The sequence below is a fragment of the Salvelinus sp. IW2-2015 genome, linkage group LG20, assembly GCF_002910315.2.
Source record: "Salvelinus sp. IW2-2015 linkage group LG20, ASM291031v2, whole genome shotgun sequence".
In the NCBI taxonomy this organism is placed as follows: Eukaryota; Metazoa; Chordata; class Actinopteri; order Salmoniformes; family Salmonidae; genus Salvelinus; species Salvelinus sp. IW2-2015.
This window is the reverse complement of record NC_036860.1, coordinates 70,709,134-70,733,112: the sequence shown is the minus strand read 5'-3', so window position 1 is coordinate 70,733,112 and position 23,979 is coordinate 70,709,134. Positions and strand designations below refer to the sequence as shown.

At 44.3% G+C, this 23,979-nt stretch overlaps 2 protein-coding genes across 2 annotated transcripts in view; one reads left to right on the top strand and one right to left on the bottom strand.

The window, feature by feature from the left end:
- The window catches only part of LOC111981828 (nuclear receptor subfamily 1 group D member 1), a 66,018-nt gene that overhangs the window by 8,143 nt on the left and 33,896 nt on the right, over nt 1–23,979 (top strand). The window lies entirely within an intron of this gene.
- Nucleotides 8,237–23,792, bottom strand: casc3 (casc3 exon junction complex subunit). The gene is made up of 13 exons (XM_024011559.1): nt 23,577–23,792; nt 20,297–20,321; nt 20,127–20,182; nt 19,165–19,368; nt 18,920–19,065; nt 17,167–17,340; nt 15,871–16,757; nt 15,230–15,291; nt 14,975–15,083; nt 13,366–13,473; nt 11,734–11,936; nt 11,317–11,507; nt 8,237–10,594 (listed from the first exon to the last, which is right to left on the bottom strand). Exons 1-12 carry the CDS (start codon nt 23,760–23,762, stop codon nt 11,346–11,348), a joined length of 2,322 nt encoding a protein of 773 aa, XP_023867327.1. The 5' UTR covers nt 23,763–23,792; the 3' UTR covers nt 8,237–10,594; nt 11,317–11,345.

Genomic DNA, 23,979 nt, shown 5'->3' with positions numbered 1-23,979 from the left:
TTCTTTTATACAGGTAACGAGTTCAAACCAGGTGCAGTTAATTACAGGTAATGAGTGGAGAACAGGCAGGTTTTCTTAAAGAAAAACTAACAGGTCTGTAGAGCCGTTTTAGATTCCGTCTCTCACAGTTGAAGTGTACCTATGATAAAAATGACAGACCTCTACATGCTTTGTAAGTAAGAAAACCTGCAAAATCGGCAGTGTATCAAATACTTGTTCTCCCCACTGTATATGTGTATTAATGTAGTAAAAAGTTAAGTATTTGGTCCCATATTCATAGCACGCAATGACTACATCAGGCTAATGATCCTTACAAATTTCTTGGATGCTTTTGCTGTTTGTTTTGGTTGTGTTTCAGATTATTTATGCCCAGTAGAAATGAATGGTAAATAACGTATTGTGATTTTGGAGTCACTTTAATTGTACATAAGAATAGAATATGTGTCTAAACACTTCTACATTAACGTGGATGCTAGCACGATTCTGGATTATCCTGAATGAATCGTGAATAATGTTGAGAAAGTTACAGATGCACAAATATCATACCCCCAAGACATGCTAAACTCTCACCATTACAATAACAGGGGAGGTTTGCATTTTATTTTTGGGGGGTGGGGGGGGGGGGGTTATGATATTTGTGAGTCTTTAACTTTCTCACTATCCATTGCAGCCATACCTCTTTCAAGCACTCCTGAGGTATCCATTGCAGCCATACCTCTTTCCAGCACTCCTGAGGTATCAGATAACAACTTGAGCTGCACCTGCTAGCTAAGTCAGTGGACTTTTGACAGCAGCAAAGTTTCTGCAGAGTCAAGTTGGAAATTAGCCCACTGGGCACAGACGTCAATTCAACGTCTTGTCCAGCCTTTTATTTGAAAGAGAAGAATGGGCCGTGTCCTATGTCAGGCTTTGTTCCTCTAAAAAAAAATGTGGGCTTTTCTTAACACATTTTCTTACTGCTCTATTTCTGGAAATGCCCTGAATTTAAAAATACTTCACACCAAACAATAACTCCCTTTGGTAACTATGGTAACAAGGTTTGACCACAAAACTATGACGCAGAGCTATGTTGCGTAGTGGTGATTGCAAGCATTGCCCTCAGTCACAAGGTCTGCCGTGTTACTAAATGAGGATATGGTCATCGTGTTACGGTACTGTCCCCTCAGCCCTGGCATTCTGCTCCATCTCTCCGTCCTCCTTCTCCACTTCTGCTTTCTCTGTAACTGCCTGGTCTGTGTGGGCACTGGGTATTCCCACTAAGGAATCCCCTGCACTCCCAAAATTAGCACTTGTGCTTTACACCATACTATGGAGGAAACCAGTTTCTCCACTCTGGCTTATGCAATCAAATGTCTTTTAAGGGAAGCACAGAGGTGCTAAAAGGTGAATGAACAGGCTGGGAGGGAGAGGGGAAGGAGAGGGAAGGGGGCGGGGGTCAACCATGAGGTTACTGGTCATAACCCTTCATTTGCACTTACCACACACTGGTGGAAAATGTCACATGGAGGTTCTAGTATGATCACCAGATTAGCTATTATGGGAGCACTGGCCTTCCAATGGCGAAGGGTTTTATATGGAGCTGAGGTCAGCAAGGTCACGGGGTCACACATAGACTTTTATTGGCACACAGTTGCCAGAGCTATAGGTTTTTAATTCCACCTAATGTCCTTTGGTGTGGATGGTCTGTTTCGTGTGGTCCAAAAAATACCCATTTAAACGCAAACTGAGCAAAATATCACTTGTGTTCAATTGGATCAAGATTGACATCATTCTGTTTTGTTATGAATGACTGGAATCAGCTTAGAATCCATAAGGTTATAGTGGCACACTTGCTCTGTACCTTCGGACATCTCTATGGAGTAAAAAAAAACATGAAAAAAATATTGAATTGATATTCACCGTGGCTGAACAACAGCGGGACAGACGTTGCCGTGGCGATTGCGTAATCCTATCAGTCAGTGACTGTATTGACTGTGATTCTCAGCGGTGCTGTGCCTCTCCTCTACAATGTGTCATCCGCCAAGATGACAAATGACCCAGGCTGCCTAACGCACTCGCTCCACTCCACGCTCTACTGACGGACGGATATAGTTGGAGGGAGGGAGGTGCACATCTGCGATGGCTCATCTGGGCAACCGCCCGTCCTCTTTTCGACCCCTCCCCCCAATGAAATACACACACACGCTCGCTCTGGGTTCCAGGGGCTACACACACAAACAACGCCTAGGAGGGAGCCACGCCCCGCTGAGAGATCAATGAGGCCGGTCACCTGAGTGTGTCTGAGGATGGAGATCAGCTGGCTCTCTGTAAGAGCCTCCGACGCTCCACTGGCTCTCCTCTGGGTATCTGGGAGGAGGGAGGCTGCTCTGCCCTCTGGGGCTGTTCCACTCCTAAAACGATTATCCTTAACTCCTCAAACAGGCAGACTCCCCCCTTCAAGCGCTCTGATATATGGAGCTTTCACTTCTCATTCTCAACACCCACCCCAACCCTTCCTCCATCCCTTCACATCCACCCACACAAGCACTCCAGACGTCGATCTGATGCTGCATATTTAGTTGAGAGCTGCTAAATGTTCTGTCTCGGTCGCAAGAACAGACAGAATGTGCCATCGTTATGGCTCTGGTGGTTTGAATTGCATCTCCTGATTTCAGCCCGGCTAAGATGAGTCAGTTCAGACAGTTCCAATTCAGAGTCCTTCAACAGTGAATAAACTCACACATACTGCTCGAGTAGCCTGACAAGAGTTATTACTCATCTCTCATTATTGCTCATCTCTCAGCAGGTAACCTAGTGGTTAGCGCGTTGGGCCAGTAACCGAAAGGTTGCTAGATCAAATCCCCGAGCTGACAAGGTACAAATCTGTTGTTCTGCCCCTGAACAAGGCAATTAACCCACTGTTCCTAGTCATTGTAAATAAGAATTTGTTCTTAACTGACTTGCCTAGTTAAATAAAAGTTAAATAAATACAAATATTCTCATCTTTCTATACCGGTGCTATCTAGAATCTTAAAGGGTTCTTCGGCTGTCCCTATAGTGGAACCTTTTTGGTTCCAGTTAGATCCCATTTGAGTTCCATATAGTACCCTTTACACAGAGGGTTCTACATGGAACCCAAAAGAGTTCTACCTGGAACCAAAACGGTTCTACCTGGAACCAAAAATGGTTCTCCTATGGGGACAGCTGAATAACCCTTATAGAACCCTATTTTCTAAGTGTAGGATCTTAATTTGAGCCAGTTTTCTACAGCAGGAAAATAATCCTGCAACAACAGGAAATGTTAATTATTATGTGAATTATAACTCATGGCAAATTTTTGTAAGTGTTGATACATTTTTCATCAGGGCAAATAAAGTCTGACATTTTAAAGTGGAAATTAAAAACTTTTGAAGCCTTTTTAAACCTCGAATACAGTTCAAGTTTGCATTTCCTGCTTTGCAGGAAAATTCTCAGCAACAAAAGAGGGATCAAATTAATATCCTATATCTGTTTACTCACAATCCATAGGGTTACTGCTATTGAGTCATCTTGAGGCCTATTCAGTGTCATAACACTGAACTTCAGATCATTCTTATATTGGCTCAAACGGGACTTAGATGTTCAAAAAGGTCATCAAATGGTCTACCTACCTAAACACAGCCGTAAGGCTTCATGAAAGACGTAAAAACTTAGTTGACTTGTTTTTTTAAATATTTCTGTGTTGGGAAAGGGGTAAACAAAGAAGATAGAAAGAGAGGAGAGGAGCACCCTCACACTTTGCACTCCCTTGCACACTCATTCCTGGCATCCTAAGTGTCAAACAGAAAAACACTGTCACTAGATCCAGGGTGACACCAGTGTGTGACCCGACCCCGCCCAGCGCAGGAGTCCAGACGGGGTGAGAGTAGTCGCAACAGACCAAAACAGGGAGGGAGAGAAAGAAAGAGAGACAGACAGAGAGATTTAGATAGAAGAAGAGGCAGACAGTCAGAGTAGCAGACTGAGAGAGACCCAGAGAGAGAGTGCAGGCCCTGTACACTACAGTGTGATAGCCTGAGTCATTTTCTATGCGTCAATGTAGGAGTGAGGGAGCAGAACAGTATCTGGGCCTTATGTGATGTGCTGCCCTGACCGTCACTCATTAGCCGGAGCCTTACAGACAGATCATTTGTCTATGGATGAACTACAGAGCAACTGAGGCTGCCATGAATCATTCCTGAGTTTAATGACGTGTCTCACACACACATAACACATACACACACACACCACACACACACACACACACACACCACACACACACACACACACACAACACACACACACACACACACACACACACACACACACACAACACACCACACCACACACACACACACACATGGATGGGGGTTAGGGGGTTGTCGTGGTGACATCCGCCACCCTTGGTGGCAGGGTGCTTTGTTTGGCCTGTAACAGTTACAATGGGGCGGAGGACAGGCCCCACCTCCGCGACGCGCACCGCGATGCTGAACAAAAACAAGGACGGGGACCCTGCGTTAAATATACAGGACTGTCAAAGATGGGCATTAAGAATACATGTGTGTGCCACTGAATGTTAGTGGAGTTGGCAGTATTGAGGGGACACAGAATAGACTCTCCCGCTCCCCTCAGCGCGCACACACGTTTCATGCATAGTATGCACATCCGTGAAACCCCAGCAGGCACATCAAATCAAATCGTATTGGTCACATACACATGGTTAGCAGATGCTATTGCGAGTGTAGCGAAATGCTTGTTCTTCTAGTTCCGACAGTGCAGCAATATCTAACATGTAATCTAACAATACACACAAGTCTAAGTAATGGAATGGAACAAGAATATATACACATAATGCCACGCTACATCCGAAAGCCAGTCTGTTGGTGGTGGTGCATATGGAGGCCAAAGGGGCCGACAACAATACAACCAAAACAAGAGCCATTCACTTCAACTCTGCCCACACAAGTCGAGAGGGCCAGACACAAAAGAGGGAGAGAGTGAGAGAGGCGAAGGGCAGAGAGGGGAATCCATATGTTACACATTCATCAGGGACAGGAGAGGAAGGAAAGGGGCTGGGGTGGATACTGAGGCAATAAGGGAAAGTATGGGTTGAGGGGGAAGCGGTTTTGTGGGGTAGGGGTGGGAGAGTGGTGAGGGGTAAGAGGTTTGAGGGGAATGGGGAAGAGAGGGGGGTAAAGAAGGGGTTTCAGGAAGAAAACAAGATTGACAGTTAGGGAGAGAATAGGATTACAGCATGATACCATAGTAACAACCAGCAGAAGAAGAAGAGTGTCTGCAGTAAAGAGTGGGAGAAAAAACGTGAAAATGGGTTTGTGAGAAAATGTTGGCCAGCTTCGTTGATTGTGTGGGAGGTGTCGTGAAGCAATTTCGTAAAGCGAATTAAAATGCACAAAACATCAATGGCAAGCATAGTTATTTTTTCTTCAAATGAGCCTTTTTACATAAGAAACATGGCTGTGATCCCTCCCGGGCCAGAACACAAGCAACAGTTTAGAACTGTCAATCCAAAACCTCACATGACAGCTGCCTCCATGAACAACATGCGCTGAAATGAGTCGCTCGTCAACTGCATTAAAAAGCATGAGACAGAGCGTGCTATTGGACAGCATAGGTGTGGAAAAGAGACAGCATTGTAATGTAAATGCTGAGCGCTTTCATTCCAAATGTCCTGAATATATTAGGCCAGTACAAACCGTAGGCATACATCCTTAATGAACGAATACCCGAAACAGAGTCCAGTATCTGCAATACAAGGTTCCTGTGTGACTCATAATATGGCTGGGTGTTAGAGAAAGAATGACTATGATTCTACCGTTACTGTCTGCTGGTGGCTGGATTCTCTCTTTCTGACTGTAGGCACATAAATATTCACAAGGAGGGTGATTGTGGTCCGTGTTGGGGAAGCTACTCTGAAGATAGTTTACCAAGCTACTAATTATTTCACACTGAAAGAAGTTAAGCTACGCTAAAACTTCCCTTAAGAAAAATATAGTTTTATTATTTAGTGTTTATCAGGAGCCCCGTTAGCTGCTGCCAACTGAAGTTATACTTTGAGAAAGTAGTTCACAACATCCTACCTACTTTGTGATAAAAAAAATAACATATCTAAATCTGAAATGTCATAGACTACAAATTGCAAGAACAGATCACTCTGGGGTCAGATGTTAACAGAATGTGCATATTTGGCCTATTAAAAACAAAAACTTTTTCAAGTAAAAATTTGTCAGGTCTGATAATGAAAATGAAAGGAAATTCTTGCCTATTTCACACATTTTATTTTCTTCTTGCAAAAAACAAGTGGGAAGTTCCAGTAGTTAGCTACACCTCTACATGGCAAAATAGTAATTAACTACTGAAAAAACAACCTAGATTTGAATTGATTTAAACCACAAAGCTACTGCAAAATATAGTTAAATTACTAGTCTTACTACATGTAGTTCACTACTCCCCAACACTGTTGAAGGTGAAAATGCTGTATGGAAAGTGATGAAAGTCTGGAACAATGAGGTGAGAGTTTCACCTCAATGAATATTCAATGCCTCTCTCTTCTCTCTAATTTACCTCCAATATATTTCTGCCCAAAGGGATGAGTGTATCGAAAAGAAAGTTCACTAAACAAAAGAAGCAAACCACCCCTTTTTGGGGGGGGAGAGGAAAACACATCCTATATTAGCTTTGCTTGTCCTCCAACACCTGAATTCTGGTGGAATGTGACCCAAATAGACCTATCAGTTATGGTAGTCTACCAATAAAAATGTTTTTGGTCATAATGTCTCCACAACCCTAACCTTCAAAGAAAGAATGGTTGACTTTTAACAGTGGCTTAACTCTGAAACTCTCAGCTAAAATATATATATATATATTATACCATGGACCAAGATCAAAGTAAACCTCCACAGCGGTCTAGGGAGTTTGAATTAGTACAGCTTTTAGCCCCCTGGCTGTGCAATATTCAGAGTTTTGACCTCATTCATACACAATTATTGATGTAGAAGCTTGAGGACCCCGAGGCTTCCCTCAGCTCCTCCCACCCGCACTCCTCTTACACCAGACCAGTAGGCTCCCTAACTCTCCAGCTTTACTTGAAATCTTTCATAGGGTCTGATTCCTCTCAATGTTTCATCTCAATGGCAAATGTCACCTTCAGTATGCTCTGTGAGAGGTTACACCTGGCTTTTGTAATAAATAGTCTGTGACAAATGACTGTGGAAAGCGCTACAAATACATTTAAATGGATACATTGTTCTCATCAATGCTTGTATGAAGAGAGTCATACCACATTGGTAAGAGACTAGATAATGCCGCTGTGGCTATTTTCAAAGTGTACTCTGTATACCTACATTCGCCAAAAGATGTCATGACAGAAACATTGTAATTCGCTACGACATGGCAGAAAGTGAGATTCCACCCTATTGGTAATGTCAGCACCAGATTGGCATAGAAACAGACAGAGGGGCCCTGGCAAAGAGATGGCAGGCAAGTGCATTTCCTTTGTAGCCTATCCTGTACAATGTAGCTAACCCAAACGAGGGCTATAGTTAAGTATACAAGTACAGCATGCCTTGTCCTCTTATTCAGATTTGAATCAATTGTGTTCACCTCGTTTTTGAAACACAAACCATATTTTCCACACGAAGAATCAAAATTGACCCCTGTTAATGTCTCTTGCCATCAAGCTGTCACTCATCTCTGTAGCTCCACAGCAAGAGGTCTTTCAGTCTCAGTACAGGCCCCAGCCATTATAAATGGGCCATTTTACCATCCATCAACAGCCGCATTAGAATTCAACAGTGAAATGCAACTAATTCCATTTTCATGTGATGGCTGGACTCAAGTCATGTTAACTTGAGGGTCAACTGAAAAGGGAAAATAGTATCATTGAGTAGTCTGACTTGTAGAATTGTGGCTATCAGTTCGTAGATTGGTTGTCCCGTGTGGCTGTTGGTAGAGCACGGTGCTTGCAACTCCTAGGTTGCGGGTTTGATTCCCACGGAGGACCAGTATGAAAATGTACACTCGATACTGTAAGTTGCTCTGTATAAGAGTGTCTGGTAAATGACAAATTTAAATAGTACATACAGTAGTTGATTTGTGAATGATTAAAATGTTTAATAGGCCTATATGAGAGACGCAGTATCATGCAGTCAGTCTGAAGGCTTGGCACAATGGCGCCATCCAGTGGTATCCATTGAATTAACTTCAATCAACCACACGACAATCATCGTTTTCATATACGTTGTTTAATATTCCTCTGTCTCAAGAAAATTTGCTCCACAAAGAAACATTTTTATATATTCAAACATCTATGAAACAAGCCCTCAGTGTTGGCAGGTTAGTCATTTTTTTAAATATTTTTTATTTAACCTTTATTTAAAATTAAACATTACAAACCAATTTATTCTTAAGGCAGAGAAAATAAAACATTTAAAATAACATTCTTACCAGCCATTTCTAAACAAATAACTTTTAATACAACTCAATTCAGTTTATACTGATTCAGTAAAGAAAAAGCCAATTTAAAGATACATCAATAACTTGCCCTTTTCCAGGCAGACTTACTATAACAGCTTGCAGCCACCAGCTGAATTATTTTCACAATCATATCTATGTATGTATAACATGCATGTATTGTAGGTTTGTTAGGCTGCTTTTAAACTTTTCTTCCGTCTTTTGACCAATCAAACATTTCTGCCGTGATTGGTCAAAAGACCAATTAGTGGAAAACGATCAGAATTGGGCTGCCTGTTTAAGCGCAGCAGTTAAAGGAATTTTCTTTAGCCAAAAACACTTCGGATCAGCAGTATGTTCTGCAAACAGACAAATCAGATCCAGTTTAGTGGTAGAGTTGCCACACCAGTCGCTCAACTTTTACAAACGGATTCTGAGGAAATAAAAAGGAAAAAGCAAACTTCCAAACAACCATTTAAATTTCAAAAGCCAGAGCCTCTTTTTAAAAATTTTATCATCCATAACCATGTATACAGAAAACAGACTGGACGTCCCTGCAGACTTGTTCATTGTGACAGTATTCATTTGATAAGGTGGTAGTATTTATACGAATTTAAGCCACAGGCTTTAATATACATCTATCTATATACACTTACATTAGAAAGCTATCACCAAGCAGTAGCACTGTCAAGTACATCAGTTTCAAGCAAGGTTAAATGGTTCTCTGGTAATACAGTAATAGATTTAAACAAAAAAACAAAACAAAGACAGGACAATGTGGAAGGTATCAAGAGAAACGGAAAATAACAAGTTGTTGAAATTCTAGGGTACTAGCTATAGGTTAGCACCATCTGTATATAGGATTTATTCTTTATCTAAAAAGTGCGTTAACAAGACTTGAAACCATAAAATAAAAACTAAGACCTACGATGCCGTTGTGAGATGAAATGAGACACTCTACGTATTTGGACAGTGAAACAAAAATGTAGTATTTGTCTCTACTCCAGCATCTTGATGAGATTAAAATGTTTCATATGACTAAAGAATGTCACCTTTCATTTGAAGGAATTTTCATACAAATCTGTTATAACATTTAGAAATTAAAGCACTTTATGTATCTAGTCCCCCCCATTTGATGGTGTCAAGTATTTGGACAAATTCACTTTGTGTATTTAAGTATTCAAGTGTAGTACTTGGTAATAATAATTCAAGATTCATGAATGATTATCTGTAATCATGGTAGCATCCAAATTAATATAGATGTGTTCAGAAACTTTGGACTAATTTAATACAAGAGAATTTGTCCAAATCTTTATGACATCTTCAAAATGTTTAGACTAGATACATAGTGCTTTCATTTCTAAAAAAGGAAAACCTACATATATTTATTAAAATAACCTTAAATTAAAGGCGACATTCTGTACTGCCGCCCTCGTATGAAACATTGATCTCAAATCCAAAATGCTTGAGTAGAGACATTTAAAATTTTGCTTCGCTGTCCAAATAAATACGTAGGGGAGTGTACATGTTAGCTAATAAAAAATGGAGTAGGATTCCGGAAACACTGGAGTAGAATCTGTCTGGTGGGTGGGACGAACACAGCTCTAGCTAGCCCACATAAAATGACTACCTATCCCAGCTAGAACTCTCCATAATACTCACATGACACATTTAACCCAGTCCTAAACATTTGTTCGAGCTTACAACCCATTTTTTTTGCATGAATATACCTACAGTTGAACGACAGATTGTTAGAAGGAACAAATTCCTACGAATGTCATCATTGGTGTCAAGTAATGTTTGAGGAGTTGTTACCAAGGGCCTTCTTTAGCGGTTTTATATGGTTACGTTTTATAGGGGTTTTAAGACAGCACTCCACTCAGAGGCAAAAAAAAACACTGGTAGGTGAACCAAAACAGCAAAAACCCTTCAGTATTGTGGGCGACCGACCAATGGTGCACCTGAACACAAGGCAGATAAAAACTCTATTCGTCATCCGCTCCACACGTGGTGCTGGTCCTCTATCGCAGACCCAGTCTTCCTGTCCCTCGCTCTCTTCCGACTGGCGTAGTCGTTTCGGAACGTCGCGCTAGGATCTGACCGCCTGACTGGGCTTCCCACTCCGGTCCTGGAGAAAATAGCAAAAAACGGGACAAATCAGCGCAACTGTTGTTCAGTCGCACAAGCTTTGGATTAGGCAGGAAGAGGGAGGCGAGAGAGACACCGACGCATATGGTTCAGCAATACAATTGAGCTCATTGGAAAAGTCGGGAGATTTTCACACAGCTCGGTGTTTGGCATTCGTTTGTTTGCAGGTTACCATGCACCAAAGCGCATCTCTGCTGGGATTTTGAATCGCGTCTCTGTAGAGTGTGTCCACTCACATTTCAAAAAGAGACATCAGTTTGAAGGCAGTATTATTGCCTGGGGCTTTTAGGAGGAGCTCTAGGGGATAAGAGGAGCTCTAGGTCATAACGACCTGGAGAGCAGAGATCTAAACACACATTCAGCTGCTTTACTCAGAGCCACTGGCCTTACTTCACACGTGTCCAAGGCAAAAACACCATTTGATTTAGACATGTAGCCTACGTTTGAACGGGAGCTAAAATTCTTTAAAAAAGAGGAACACAGACACCTTTAAGGCTATGTTTTGGTTTGATCTACAGCTACACTCTAATAGACCCATTCTGTACTCCTCACCCACCCAACAATGACTTTCAACATTACCAACATTTAAAAAAACATAACCTTCCCTTTTGTCCTACTCTCACACTGGCTCATCCAGTTAGGACTGAGGCCGGTCTAAGTCTTGGTGTTTGATTAAGCGAGTGGGTGAGAGTGAAGACTTGCCCGGTTGTTGGGTCGCTGGGGTTTGTGGCTCACTCCGGGCCGTACCCTACCTCTGGTGGGGGAGGTTTGACGGTGACGGGCTGGGAGGAGCGCCGGGGAGGCGAGGGTTTGGGCTGGGCTTGCTGCTGCATCGGGTCGTAGTACGTCACCCCACCGTACACCTGCGACTGGCCGTACACCTGCGACTGGGCCTGAGGGGAGGTTACACGGTTTATGCATGAGTGTAAATACCAGTATGTTTGTAGCATGTGCTACACATTCCTAAATGTTAAAGGTGGAGTCGAATACCCCTTATAAATCTGCACAGATTTGCAGAGCTGACAGAATATTGCAACAGTAATGTGGCACTGGGTAGAATATATAGCAACATTTGACATACAGATATGGTAGCTATGGTGTCGAGGGCAGAGGTCTCACCGGAGGGTTGTACATGGGGGGCAGGGTGGCTCCTGCCGGGTAGGGGTAGTTGGTGTTCCCAAAGGTCATGACACCTGGCGGAGGGTAGAATGGCGGGGCCAACAGCTGCTGTGGAGGAGGCTGTCCAGGGGACATGGAGACAGGGGGAGCAGCGTAGAGAGTCGGGTTGGGCATGGGGCCGCTCGACTGGTGGGGGTGTAGACCTGAGGGGAGACAGGAGGGGTTCATGGGTGTGACCAGACAGACCCATACAGTAGCCAACACCATACCAGCATTTCTGGTCAGGAGTAGAAGTGTGGCTGTGTAAATGAAATTGTAAACATTTTGAAAGAAATCCTTAACCTTAAAACCAGCTGCCCCCCAACAATTAAAATCACAGTGCAGTTAGTTATCACACAACTACCATTAAAAAAGGTCCCCGGTCATCATAAAAGGGGAAAAAATAAACATACCCAATGCAACAATGCTGTGACGTTAGGAGATGTGAATCTTTCAAAATTATTAGCCACGAATATAAAGCGCGCTGTCATCATTGCTAACAGTGGGAAAAATGTCAGAGTGAGACAGGGAAGCGACAGCAGCGAAGTCCTGTATGGCAATACTTAAGAGGTTAAATTAGGTAGTGAAATGCAAACTTTGCAAAGTGGAATTGAGCTACAGTGGCAGTACAGGTACAATGCTCAACCATCTGAAAGGGAGGCACCGCGAGACCCGAAACATTGCTGGCAGCACCACAGGACCCCAACAAAAGGATCTTCACAAGAAAAGAAGTGCGATAAGGGATGGAGAAAATAACAGCGCTGATTACAGAAACGATTGCAGTTAATATGCAGCCATTGTCAAATGGTAGAGGATGTCGGCTTCAATGCCCTGATGCTATATCTAGAACCAGACTACAAGAAAAACCGTGAAGGCCCGGAAGGAGAAATTGTACAATGATTGCTCTGCAAGTACAAAGCGCGAGCTCTCAAACACCACACGTGGCGTTAATAACAGATTGTTAGAACTCTGAACACGCGGTCATACAGCATTGCCACGAGCCATTACATTGATGAGAAGCGGGACATTAAGTCCCATGTGCTGACCACCGAGCATGGAGAAGGAGGCACACAGGAGAGAGCCTACCATCATTGCTGAGTGGGTGGGGGACAGCAGTAAGGTGAGCGCCGTCTGGCAGCCATGACTGGGATCGATTGAGCGCCATTGCCCCCTAGCGGTCATATGAATAACCATATCTGCATTGTGAATTCACATGTCATTTTATGATTTTTTCTTATCGTAAAAAAAAAAAATGGTTAAAGACATTTGTCACATCCCTAGTCTGGAGGCACTTGAGGCAACTTTTTATGACGTGAAACACTTGTTCAAAAGCACTATACAAAGTAGTTATTATTCCTCATTAATCCAGTAAGAATAACAATTCATTTGAGAGTTTTATAAGAGAACTTAAGCAATACGATTACCGAGTTGATTGTGCAGAGGTAAGTGAGGTTCAAGAAAGCTTGTCATTGACTTTTTTTTTGCCAGACAAGACTCCAGGCCGAGTTCATATCTATCATCTAAATTGAGGGTAACTGCTATCCACACCACGTTTTCCCTGGGTCCCCTGGCAGCAAGGTGACAGACACTAACCTGGGTGTCCTGGGTGGGGGAGGTGCATCTCAGGCTGGACCAGCATGCCCTGGGGTGGGAGGGGGGTGGGGCTGTCGCCGTGGGCATAGATTGGTCCTTGGTAAGACACTGCAGGAGGAGACAATATAGCATTTAGACTCACGTTCGCACTCTACAGTCAGATATATTATTCTACAACTCCACGACCAAACCAAAAATATATGTGGACACCTGCTTGTCAAACATTCCTAAAATCATAGGCATTAATATGGAGTTGGTCCCCCTTTGCTGCTATGACAGCCTCCACTCTCCTGGGAAGGCTTACCACTGGATGTTGGAACATTGCTGCGGGGACTTGCTTCCATTCAGCCACAAGAGCATTAGTTAGGTCAGGCACTGATGTTGAGCGATTAGGCCTGGCTTGCAGTCGGCGTTCCAATTCATCCCAAAGGTGTTTGATGGGATTGAGGTCAAGACTCTGTGCAGGCAAGTCAAGTTCTTCCACACTGATCTCGACAAACCATTTCTGTACGGACCTCGCCTTGTGCACGGGGGCACTGTCATGCTGAAACAGGAAAGGGCCTTCCCCAAACTGATGCTGCAAAGTTGGAAGCACAGAATAATCTAGAATGTCATTGTATGCTATACCATGAAGTTATCCCTTCACTGGAACTAAGGGGCCTAGCCCGAATCATGAAAACAGCCCCAGACCATTATTAATCCCCAAACTGTACAGTTGGTACCATGCATTGGGGCAGGTAACGTTCTTCTGGCATCTGCCAAACCGAGATTCGCCTGTTGGACATTACTCCAGACAATGCGTTTCCACTGGTCCAATGGCGGCGAGCTTTACGCCAATCCAGGCGACGCTTGGCATCGCACATGGTGAACTTATATCTTTCATGAAGCTCCTATGAAGCTCCCGACGAACAGTCCTTGTGCTGACGTTGCTTCCAGAGGCAGTTTGGAACTCGGTAGTGAGTGATGCAACCGAGGACCGACGATTTTTACCCGCTTCAGCACTCGGCGGTCCCATTCTTGTGTGGCCTACCGTTTCACGCCTGAGCCGTTGCTGCTCCTAGACGTTTTCACATCACAATAACAGCACGTACAGTTGACCGGGGCAGCTCTAGCAGGGCAGAAATTTGACAAACTGACTTGTTGGAAAGGTGGCATCGTATGATGGTGCCACATTGAAAGTCCCTGAGCTCTTCAGTCAGGCCATTCTACCTGACAATGTTTGTCTATGGCGATTGCATGGCTGTGTGCTCAATGTAATACACCGGTCGACAACGGGAGTGGCTGTATAAGCCAAATCCACTATTTTGAAGGGGTGTCCACATACTTTTGTGTATCTGATGTGGCAATCATGTAATCATGTGTTAAACTATAACAAAATAAGCTACATGTTTATGACAGCTCCACAGATAACCGTGTACCCTACCATTCTAACTAACCTCTCAAAACAGTAAACATTTTAAGACAGCTTTTTAATGCAGCTAAAACATGTTGTCGTCTAGTACTGATTCTACCAGAGCCTGGCTCTGAGCCTATGGACAAAGACACCAGCTAGTGTGTATTTTCAGTTGTGCACTGCCTTCTGGTGGTAGTGTGTGTGGCACTGACTCACTGGGCTCATAGTAGTGGCCCTCCATGACCCCTATGTGCATAGGAGGAGCGGGCTCCGGGCTTGGCCTCTGGCGCTGGGACGAGTACCGCTTTGCCCGGTTACCAGCTCCCTGAGATGGAGAGAAAGAGGATGAGCGCTAACCGAACCAGTCAAAATGTCAGGTAAAAAAACCCGCCAGATTTCCTCTTGAAGGCAACATATAAAAACAACAGAAACTCATCTTTGTACATAACCAAAACAAGTAGGCCTACTCACCAGCTCTTCTATGTTACTGTATTGTGGAGGTGCTCCACCCATGTGCATAGAGTTAGGGATGCCTGCAACGAGACGAAGCGTCGACAACACGCAAGCAAAACAAATCCAACTAACTGATCAACTGCTGCCGTTTAGTTAGTTACAGTGAGGAACACGTTACATCTTATAAGCTTCATGTCAAAACAGCTACCAACGTGTAGTTCTAACTAGGGTTTCTGTCCTGACAAAATGTGTACTTGAGGCACTTTAAACCTTGGGTGCCAAAAAGTACATTTTATTTCCAATGTATTGCATGATAAAAACCTCTCAGGCTCCAGACTACGTGCAAGGCTTACGAGAGAGACACTTCCATTCCCACACTACTGTCTGACCACATTGCTCCACACTGACTGCAATGGTCTCATTATGTCAACCAGCCACACTGAACGGTCAGCGACTGACTGACCAACCAACTCAGTGCTKCACCAGGGAGCTGCTGCTTAGCTTCACCTGCGCTGCTGGTGCAGTGGTGACTGAGCTGCTTGGAACAGTGCTGCTGGAGCTCTGAGAGGGTGTGTGTCACTACATAATACTCAAAATAAGAAAATAAAAAAAAGGGGTAGAGCGAGCGAGAAAGGCGAGAACAAAAGGAGAAGGCTCACCCCTCATCTCAGCGCGTAGATACGAAGGTGGGTTCTGGGGCCAGTTCTGTCCGGCCAGGCTGAGTCTGGCCAGGTCCTGATCCAGCCCTGCGAGTACTGTCCCCTGGCTGCTGTCTCCAGCATCCCCCTGACTCTGACCGGGGCCCTGCCACGGCTCACTCTTCAGGGCCGAGGAAGACACGGTGGAGGCAGGCTCCTCAAGAGAGGCCTGCTTGCCCAGCTCAGTGGCCCGGGTGCGAGTCCTCCTGGCTAGGGAATACGACTTCTTCTCCACGGGCCGCTCCGGAGCCGGGGAGGCATCGCGGGTAACCGGGTTGTCCGCCGGAGGAGCAGATCCCCCTCGCTGCTGCTCCTGTCGCCGTGGCGCAGAGTCCCTTTCTCGATCTCCCTTGCCACTGTAGTGGCGATTGTAGTACACGGACTGTGACGTTGTCACTGTAGTTGTGTTGCGCTCATCATCCTCCTCACTGCGGACCTCTTCCACCACTACCGAAGGGCTGCGCTCCGTATGGGCCCCTCTGTTCCCCCGGCCCCTGGGGCCTCGTTCCCCATCCATGGGCGGTAAACTCTGGGTCTGGAGGGGCTCGGCGGGGTGGGCCTTGGGGCCTGGCCGTTGGGACTCCTGGTTTCTGTCATTCCTGTGCTGGGCCTGGGGGGGGCGGTTGCCCTGGAAGCCCCGGGGTGGGGGGTGGGAGGAGGGCCTGGGGGGGTTGTTGTTGCGCTGGGTGTTGGGGGCTGCTGAGGGGGGAGGACCAGACTGCTGCAGGGCCACGGCTGGGGGGGCGCTACGGCTGTTGGGGTTCCCTCCTTGCTGCCAGGAGGTATGGACGGGCCTCTCCCAGTCTCCGTCCTGCCAGCGCTTGTCCCGGACTGGAGAGATGCTGTGTCTGCAGGGGGGGGGGGGGAGGGCTAGTGTGAGGACAAGCTGCAAGTAGACCAGCAATGGGCAAACTATGGTATGTGAACCAGATTGTTTTTTTTACATCCAAAACGAGATAGTAAGTATGTAGAAATTATAAATGGGGACCTATATATTTTCAAAGAATTTTCCCTTTTCTGTCCTGCAAATAGCTCTTCGCTAACTATTTTTACCTCAACGTGACCCTCATGCCCAAATTATCGCCACCCCTGTAGTTAACCATTGCGGTTTTTCGTGAGATGACATTGTAAGGGGATGACATTGTGCCTGTTAATATAAATTGGCGCGATAAACAATACTGGTGGTTAGTGTTACAGGCTTTCAGGGACATGGGGGATTTGAACACTGGGTTAATAGAGTCGAGGGGTTAGTAGTACCTGGGCTTGCGCGGTCTATAGGACCGCTCATTGGAGACACCTCCGTTGCGGATGTCGTAGCCATAGATTGCAACCAGCTCCTCACGTGACTTGGGCGCCTGCTCCTCCTCCCTGAACCTATCGTGTTCCCAGCAACCCTCATCCTTCCACAGCTTCCTGTTACGACCCTTAGGCCTGGAGGACAGGAAAGAAGCCACAAATATATCAATAAACAGGTTTACCAATGAAACAACATCCGTCTTTTACTCGGGGATATAAACTGCTGAGGGCCCAAAAAGGTGAAACTTTTTTGTTGTTGCACTGAAACATGCTAAAAATCCCTGCTAGCGGGAAATGCAGGTTTTAACCTAAATATTGCACTTGGGAGACAAAAACGACTTAAAGTAGAACACATGACACAAACAGGCATTCTGTGTTTGCTCTATTATAGGTGGCCACTATAGACCACATCAATCAGGTGCACAAGCCTTGGTGTGCAAAAATAACTCAATAATGAACTTAGTATCAAATGAAATCCCCCCCCACTCACACGTGTTACTGTTAAGATCAACACATCAAAAGCAACATCTTTGGGCTACAATTCACATTGTACACTTTCTGCTTGTGGACATCTGTTCTACAATGTGCCAGCAGAGCATGATACCCTTGGTTGGCATAATTGATCTCTTTCAGGCGGAGAGTACACCTGGCATACCCCTTTTTATCCACTGTATTGAAAAAAAGTGAGGAGGCAAAGTGTGTGGTGTTCCTTTCATCATGGTGGCATCCAGTTAAGACAGGCCCAGCTCCACTTGATCCCTGAATCGACTTGTTTAACAAACACCACCTAATTTTCTCATTCTGAAAATTAACCACATACTTTTCGGGTGTGGTCGGCGGGGGAATCAGTTCACAGATAGTTTGTTCTTTCGTTAGCTAGTTAACATTTCAGATTGCCAGGTTTGAGTAAGCAACAAACGCGTTATAACTTGAGGAACGACAAGGAGTGGTATACCAGTTAATACTATAGCCAATTGGTTAGGTTACTAACGTTCGCTCATCTGATGTTGTAACGTTAGCTAGCTAACTTCATTAGCCAGCTAATTGTCACACCATAAACTCTATTATTTGATCAGTTAAGTTGGCTAATGTTGCTCAACATTTCTCTGGCTAGCTAAAGGAGAATTCGATCCAGTTAGCAAGATACTTAACAATGCTAACAATACTTGTTCCACCACACTTTATCCCTCACCTCAAACTTTACCAATGCCAGTTGTTTTTCGGTTACAGCTCATGAAGTATGCTTCATCCCCTTCTCAGTGGTCAGGCTTCTCACCTACCTCTTCGTTATCATTCAGTGGACGTGCTGCTGTAACTAGCAAGCTGCCTTTCCACTCTCTGCTGTCTTTCCAGAGTGCGCGCTGATGCTGCAAATTGATTCTCTTCTCTCTTCAGTCGCGTGCTGCATTCTGTTTTGTGAACGATAGGCTGAGCTTTGGGTACAGCCAGTATAGCTCCAAACGCCCATCACTCGTTCGCTGACAGCCAGTAGTGATCCAAAGCCTCCGCCCCTATCCCCGAACTTTTCTCGTCGGATCTACACGAATCACGTAGGTCACCTATTGTGGATTCAAAATGGCGAAATTCACCGAAAGGTGGCTAGTTTGCATCCCTGATTACTAGGAGTTATTCCTCCTTTCTGTGTAGTTGGTCACGTTTGGCTAGTTCCAACGAAAAACATTTAATGGATAAAAGGGTAAACGTTCTCCCTTACCGTTCCTCCTCCTGTGCATTTCCTCTGACGTCATGCTCAAAGAACATTCCCTTACGGGGGATATAGGCTGGGTTATTACGATCCAGGTCATCATCCAGCTTCTGGCCTGGTTTAGCGCCTTTATTCTCAGAGTCTTCTGTGCTTTCCTAGTCACACAGAGTAGAATTACTCAAAATGATTGACCAACAGGCCTATATTTGTATGTGATTACTCAACTCCATTTTCTTTTCAATGAATCATCTTACCTGTCCATCCCCGCTTTGACGCTCCCCTGCCAGGTTGCCTTTGTCTTCACACTTCACTTCTTTCCTCATATCTTTCTCACCCTCCTCATCCTTTCCCCCTCCTTCCTGCAGCTCCCCCTCTGCAGCAGGGGTGTCGGAAGCAGGAGTGGGTTTGGGCCCAGCAGCCGGTGGAGGGACCTCTTCCTCCTCCTCTTCCTCACCTCCCTGAGAGAGAAAATACAAGACTTGAGTTAGTTTGCTCCATGTGTATCATTATCAAGATACTGTCAGAGAGCGCAATGCAAATATCCTTAGAGTCCTACTTATTGCAGTCAAAACCGTCCATGCATAGTGGACAAATTAAACTTCACATCAGAACCACAGTTAAGACCTCATTAAGAGGACTCCAGTACCATCATGGACATTGCAGTGCACGAGTACATCAATTGGAAATGTTTTTATTTTATTTGTCTGTATCCTGCAAATAGGGGCTGCTACAATGCAGAAGGTCTGTGTTCTGAAATACCGGTAGCTGTATCAATGGTTGAAACCTGCTCATCTCTTCAGTCCCTCCAGGATTTCGCTGCGGCAATTCTGACATTTTGCATGGCAATATGCAATGATTTTGTCCAATTTCTTACAAAAATGCGCTGACGAGGGAAAAAGCTTGTGATGTGTGCTTAATTGAACAATATCATGCAGTAAATGTGCAGTGGGTTTGAAATTGTGAGCCCTCTTTTTGTGTGGTGATCAGTCAGTTGTATTCGATAATTTGACTGTTTTATGAGGTAATAGTGCAGGATTGGTCAAATTTGCAAGCCCTCAGATAATATACCGGGAAGTGTTGATTTAGCAACAAAAAAATGAGGTCGCAGAACAGAAAAATCAGTTACTATGTTGCCCAAGTGTCCATGCAAATAAAAAACAAATAAAAACAAGAATTACACCCTACAGCATAACTCTGTTCAGCAGTGGAAACTTACCTCTGAATGGGAGCCATTCTCCTCAGGATCTGCGCTTTCATAGTCAGAAAGGACAGCTGCAAAAACAAACATCAACGGTTTAACTGTGGTGTGATCAAGGTGGGAAATGCCTCAGAAGTGTGCATCATTCTAGATAGGCCATTGGATTGCATCAACAAACACTTACTCACCTTCTCCTACACCATCTTCACTTTCCTGTTAAGAAAGRATAACACTAGTCAAACAATGTGAATGAATTGACAACAAATAGCAACAGTATGTAGCCTACACACCACTGTCAGGCAAACATGATACCAACTCTTAGCAAGGGGGGGGGNGGGGCATCTGTGTCACTTTGAATGTACCCTCTTAATGACCAGGCCATTCAGGGTGAATCAAATGATTTTGAAAAGGCAATTAACTGTAATGATCTCATCGTATACAGATGTGGAAGCTGACAGGTTTTTCTATCCACAATCCGGACTGACTACAATAAATGGCTTCCTAAACAAAATCGAATCCAAACCTGGCCAAAAGAGCTCTTCCTTGGATAAATGTGGAAACTGATGAAAGAATGAGAGCATGACAGACATAGGTTTACCATGTTGAGAAATAAGGTGATGAAAGAAAATCACAGGCCAAGGCTCCTTGTAGTTTTTGTGGAAGGTAGAGCCCAGCCCAAACACATCTTTGGCTTTAGTTCTTTAGTGAGCTAATCACCTTGTTCACCTCTGACTCAGAAACCTCCCTTATGATGAAGACAGGTTGAGTGTCCTTCACTAGCGCTGAGCCCAAGAAACCAGCGGAGGGGTTCTGTGTCAGTACCTTGACACTCAACAAAGTAGAAATTGAAGGCTGTTGCTATTTCTAATGCATCCTGTGTTAGACGGTCATTCACATAGATGTCTAGTTTTTTTGCAGTGGTATTATGGTCTTTCCGTTAACTTTTTTTAGATTCTCCCAGATCAATTTACAATTTCCCTTTGCTTCACCAATTATGTTGATAAAAAAAAAAGTTTGAGTCGCTCATTGGCCCCAATACTAAGGTCACCAACACATCTATTGGTCATGGGGTGTTTCCAAGTGTCTGGAAGTTGGCCATAATAACGTCCATCTTTAAATCAGGTGACCCTGCTGAAGTGAGTAACAGGCCCATTAGTAAACTACCTGTGGTGGCGAAGGTTGCTGACAAGTGTGTAGCAGAGCAACTGATTGCCAACCTCAACAACAGCCCCTTCACATTACACTCCATGCAGTTTGACTTCAGAGCAAAACACGCCACAGAAAGGGACAACTGCTTTCTTCTGGAAAATGTGAAGTCCAAGATGGACAAAGGGGGCGTTGTTGGGGCTGTATTTCTAGACCTAAGGAAAGATTTTGATACTGTTAACCATGAGGTTCTCATCACAACTGTCCCAAGATTTAACTTCTCCCCTGATGCCTTGAGATGGATGAGCTCATACTTTGAAAAGGCAGAACCCAGTGTGTCAGAGTGAGCAATGAGCTGTCTGTCGCCCACTCTCAGCTATGATGTGGGCATGCCCCAAGGATCAGTACTGTTCAGCCTGTCTTCTGTCTGTACTGGGTCTGAAGTTCAAATGTATGCAAATTATAGTGATATAGGTACATGCAAAGAGGAAACAAGCTGCACAAGAACTCACTACTGTAATGGTCCAGGTTACAAAGTGGCTCATGTTTGCATCTCTAAGTTTTAAAAAAATAAAACAGTCTGCATGTTCTTCACAAAGAGGGCAACTGATGATACTGAGCCAGATGTCTATGTCAGGTGGTATTCGATTTTAAGTACCTTGGCATCATACTGGAGTCCAACCTCTCGTAAAGAGCAGGTGAAAAAGGTACCTCAAAAAAACAAATTCAACCTAGCTAATTTCCAATTTACACAAAATTGTTTGACTAGGAAGTAGCAAAACTAAGTCAAATCTATGATACACATCTTAACATACTACTTGATTAGTTGGGCCCAAGCTTGCTGTACAACATTAAAACCCATTCAGTCTTTCTAAAAACAGGCTCTCAAAGTGCTTGATAGAAAGCCTAATAGCCATCATCACTGTTACATCCTCAGAAAGCATGAGCTCCTGAGTTGGAAAAATGTTATGCAATAGACCGACGCTTGTCTTGTATTCAAGATCCTAAATGGTCTGGCTGCCCTCCACTTAGTACTTTTCTTAAACAGAAAACCCAAACCCATGGCAGCAGATCCACAAGGTCTGCCACGAGGTAAAGCACATTTAATCAATCTGCTATCTCTGTGAGAGCTTCCGGAACACAATGCCACCAGACACACAACTGCACTACCTATCGCACCTCAACAAAACATGAAAACATGGCTAAAGGCCAATCAGACTTGTGAACATAAACCTTAGTTGTATATTGCCACTTTCCATGTTATAGCTTGTGAGGTGTGGAAACACTGTTGCTTTTATGTACTTAGTTGCTTTTTGTGCTATTGCTCAGTCTGCGTGCTACGTGTTGCTTGTCCTATGTTGCTCTGCAAGTGCTCACTGCTCATTGATTGTCTGTATTGTTGTTGTAATTGTTTTTAATAACCTGCCCTGGGACTGCGGTTGAAAATTAGCTAGCTGACTAAAACCTGCTCTTTTACTGAATCGTTGATGAATGTGCACTGTCCAAGTAAAATAAAATCAAACAACCATTCATTGTGCCAAACATGGATTCCTCACATCACTAGGGATTTCGATAAATAACAACAAGCTTTGGCGTAGTGGTGGCCATTCATAACAAGAGGGTGAAGTCAAGATCTTCAATGATTACTGGTCAAGAAAATGACTTTAGATGAGGCGTGATTGGTGGAGGCAAATATTGTAACTAGTTAACGACGTTAATTTGTCGTCACATTTTCAGTCAGTGGTGAAATAACTCAACAATATCAAAGCTCCCTTTGGATTTAACATTAGCATAGCTACTACTAACGTTTAGCTAGTACAGCAGTTGGCAAGTTACTGACAGCTAACGTACGCCAACGTTGGCTAACTTATAAGCTTAACTACAAACACTGATAGTACAGTAACGTTAATTAACTCAATTAAACGCTTCCCTATAGATAACCATTAGGTAACGCGTTACCATCGTGGTAAACATTCTAAACTAAAATTACAAAACAAAGTTAGCTAGCTCAAACGAACTGTCTTGTCTAACGTTAGTTTACGGTTTGGCGCTGCAGACGGTTCCCGGCCGAACATTAGCTAGTTTGTTGATTTATTCGAGAAACATTAGCTGGACGTGGCAAACTCAAAACATGGGGATATGACTTGGCCTAAGCACTGGACAACTATCCGCCCGACACCGTTCCATTCCCATAGCCGGCTGACTTGTTGACCCAGCCATGAATCAGTTGTGAGCAAGCTAACGTTAGCCGGAGTTAGCTAGTTATCCAACTAATCAAGTCCTATTAATTGATCGGCTTCGCGTCTCGAGAGTAAGACTCACACACTCGGATTCAGCATCGTTTTTCGGCACCACACGAACAGCTGGTGCCTCTACTGGTTCAGGGTCCCGTACTCGGGGCTTTGTCGTTGGCGAAAGGGACTTTCCACTTTCTGATCCCGAACCAGATTCATCGTCCTCCTCGCTGTCCTGGGATGCGCGCCTCCTTCGACGTCGCCGGTCCGCCATCTTAGGAATCAGATAAAGGAAACCGGAAGAATGCCAGGAATTGTGGGTGAATGTTAGTTACGCAATTCCGCCCTAGCCTACTCGATCTTTTTTTATCAAGGCATTTCAATCTTTCTGCCAATTTCTTTTCCAATTAACAAGTGTCGTTAATTGGTTTTAGCATTTTGAAATGATTAAGTCAGTATGATGACATCTGTGAACAAAATTATAAATCTCC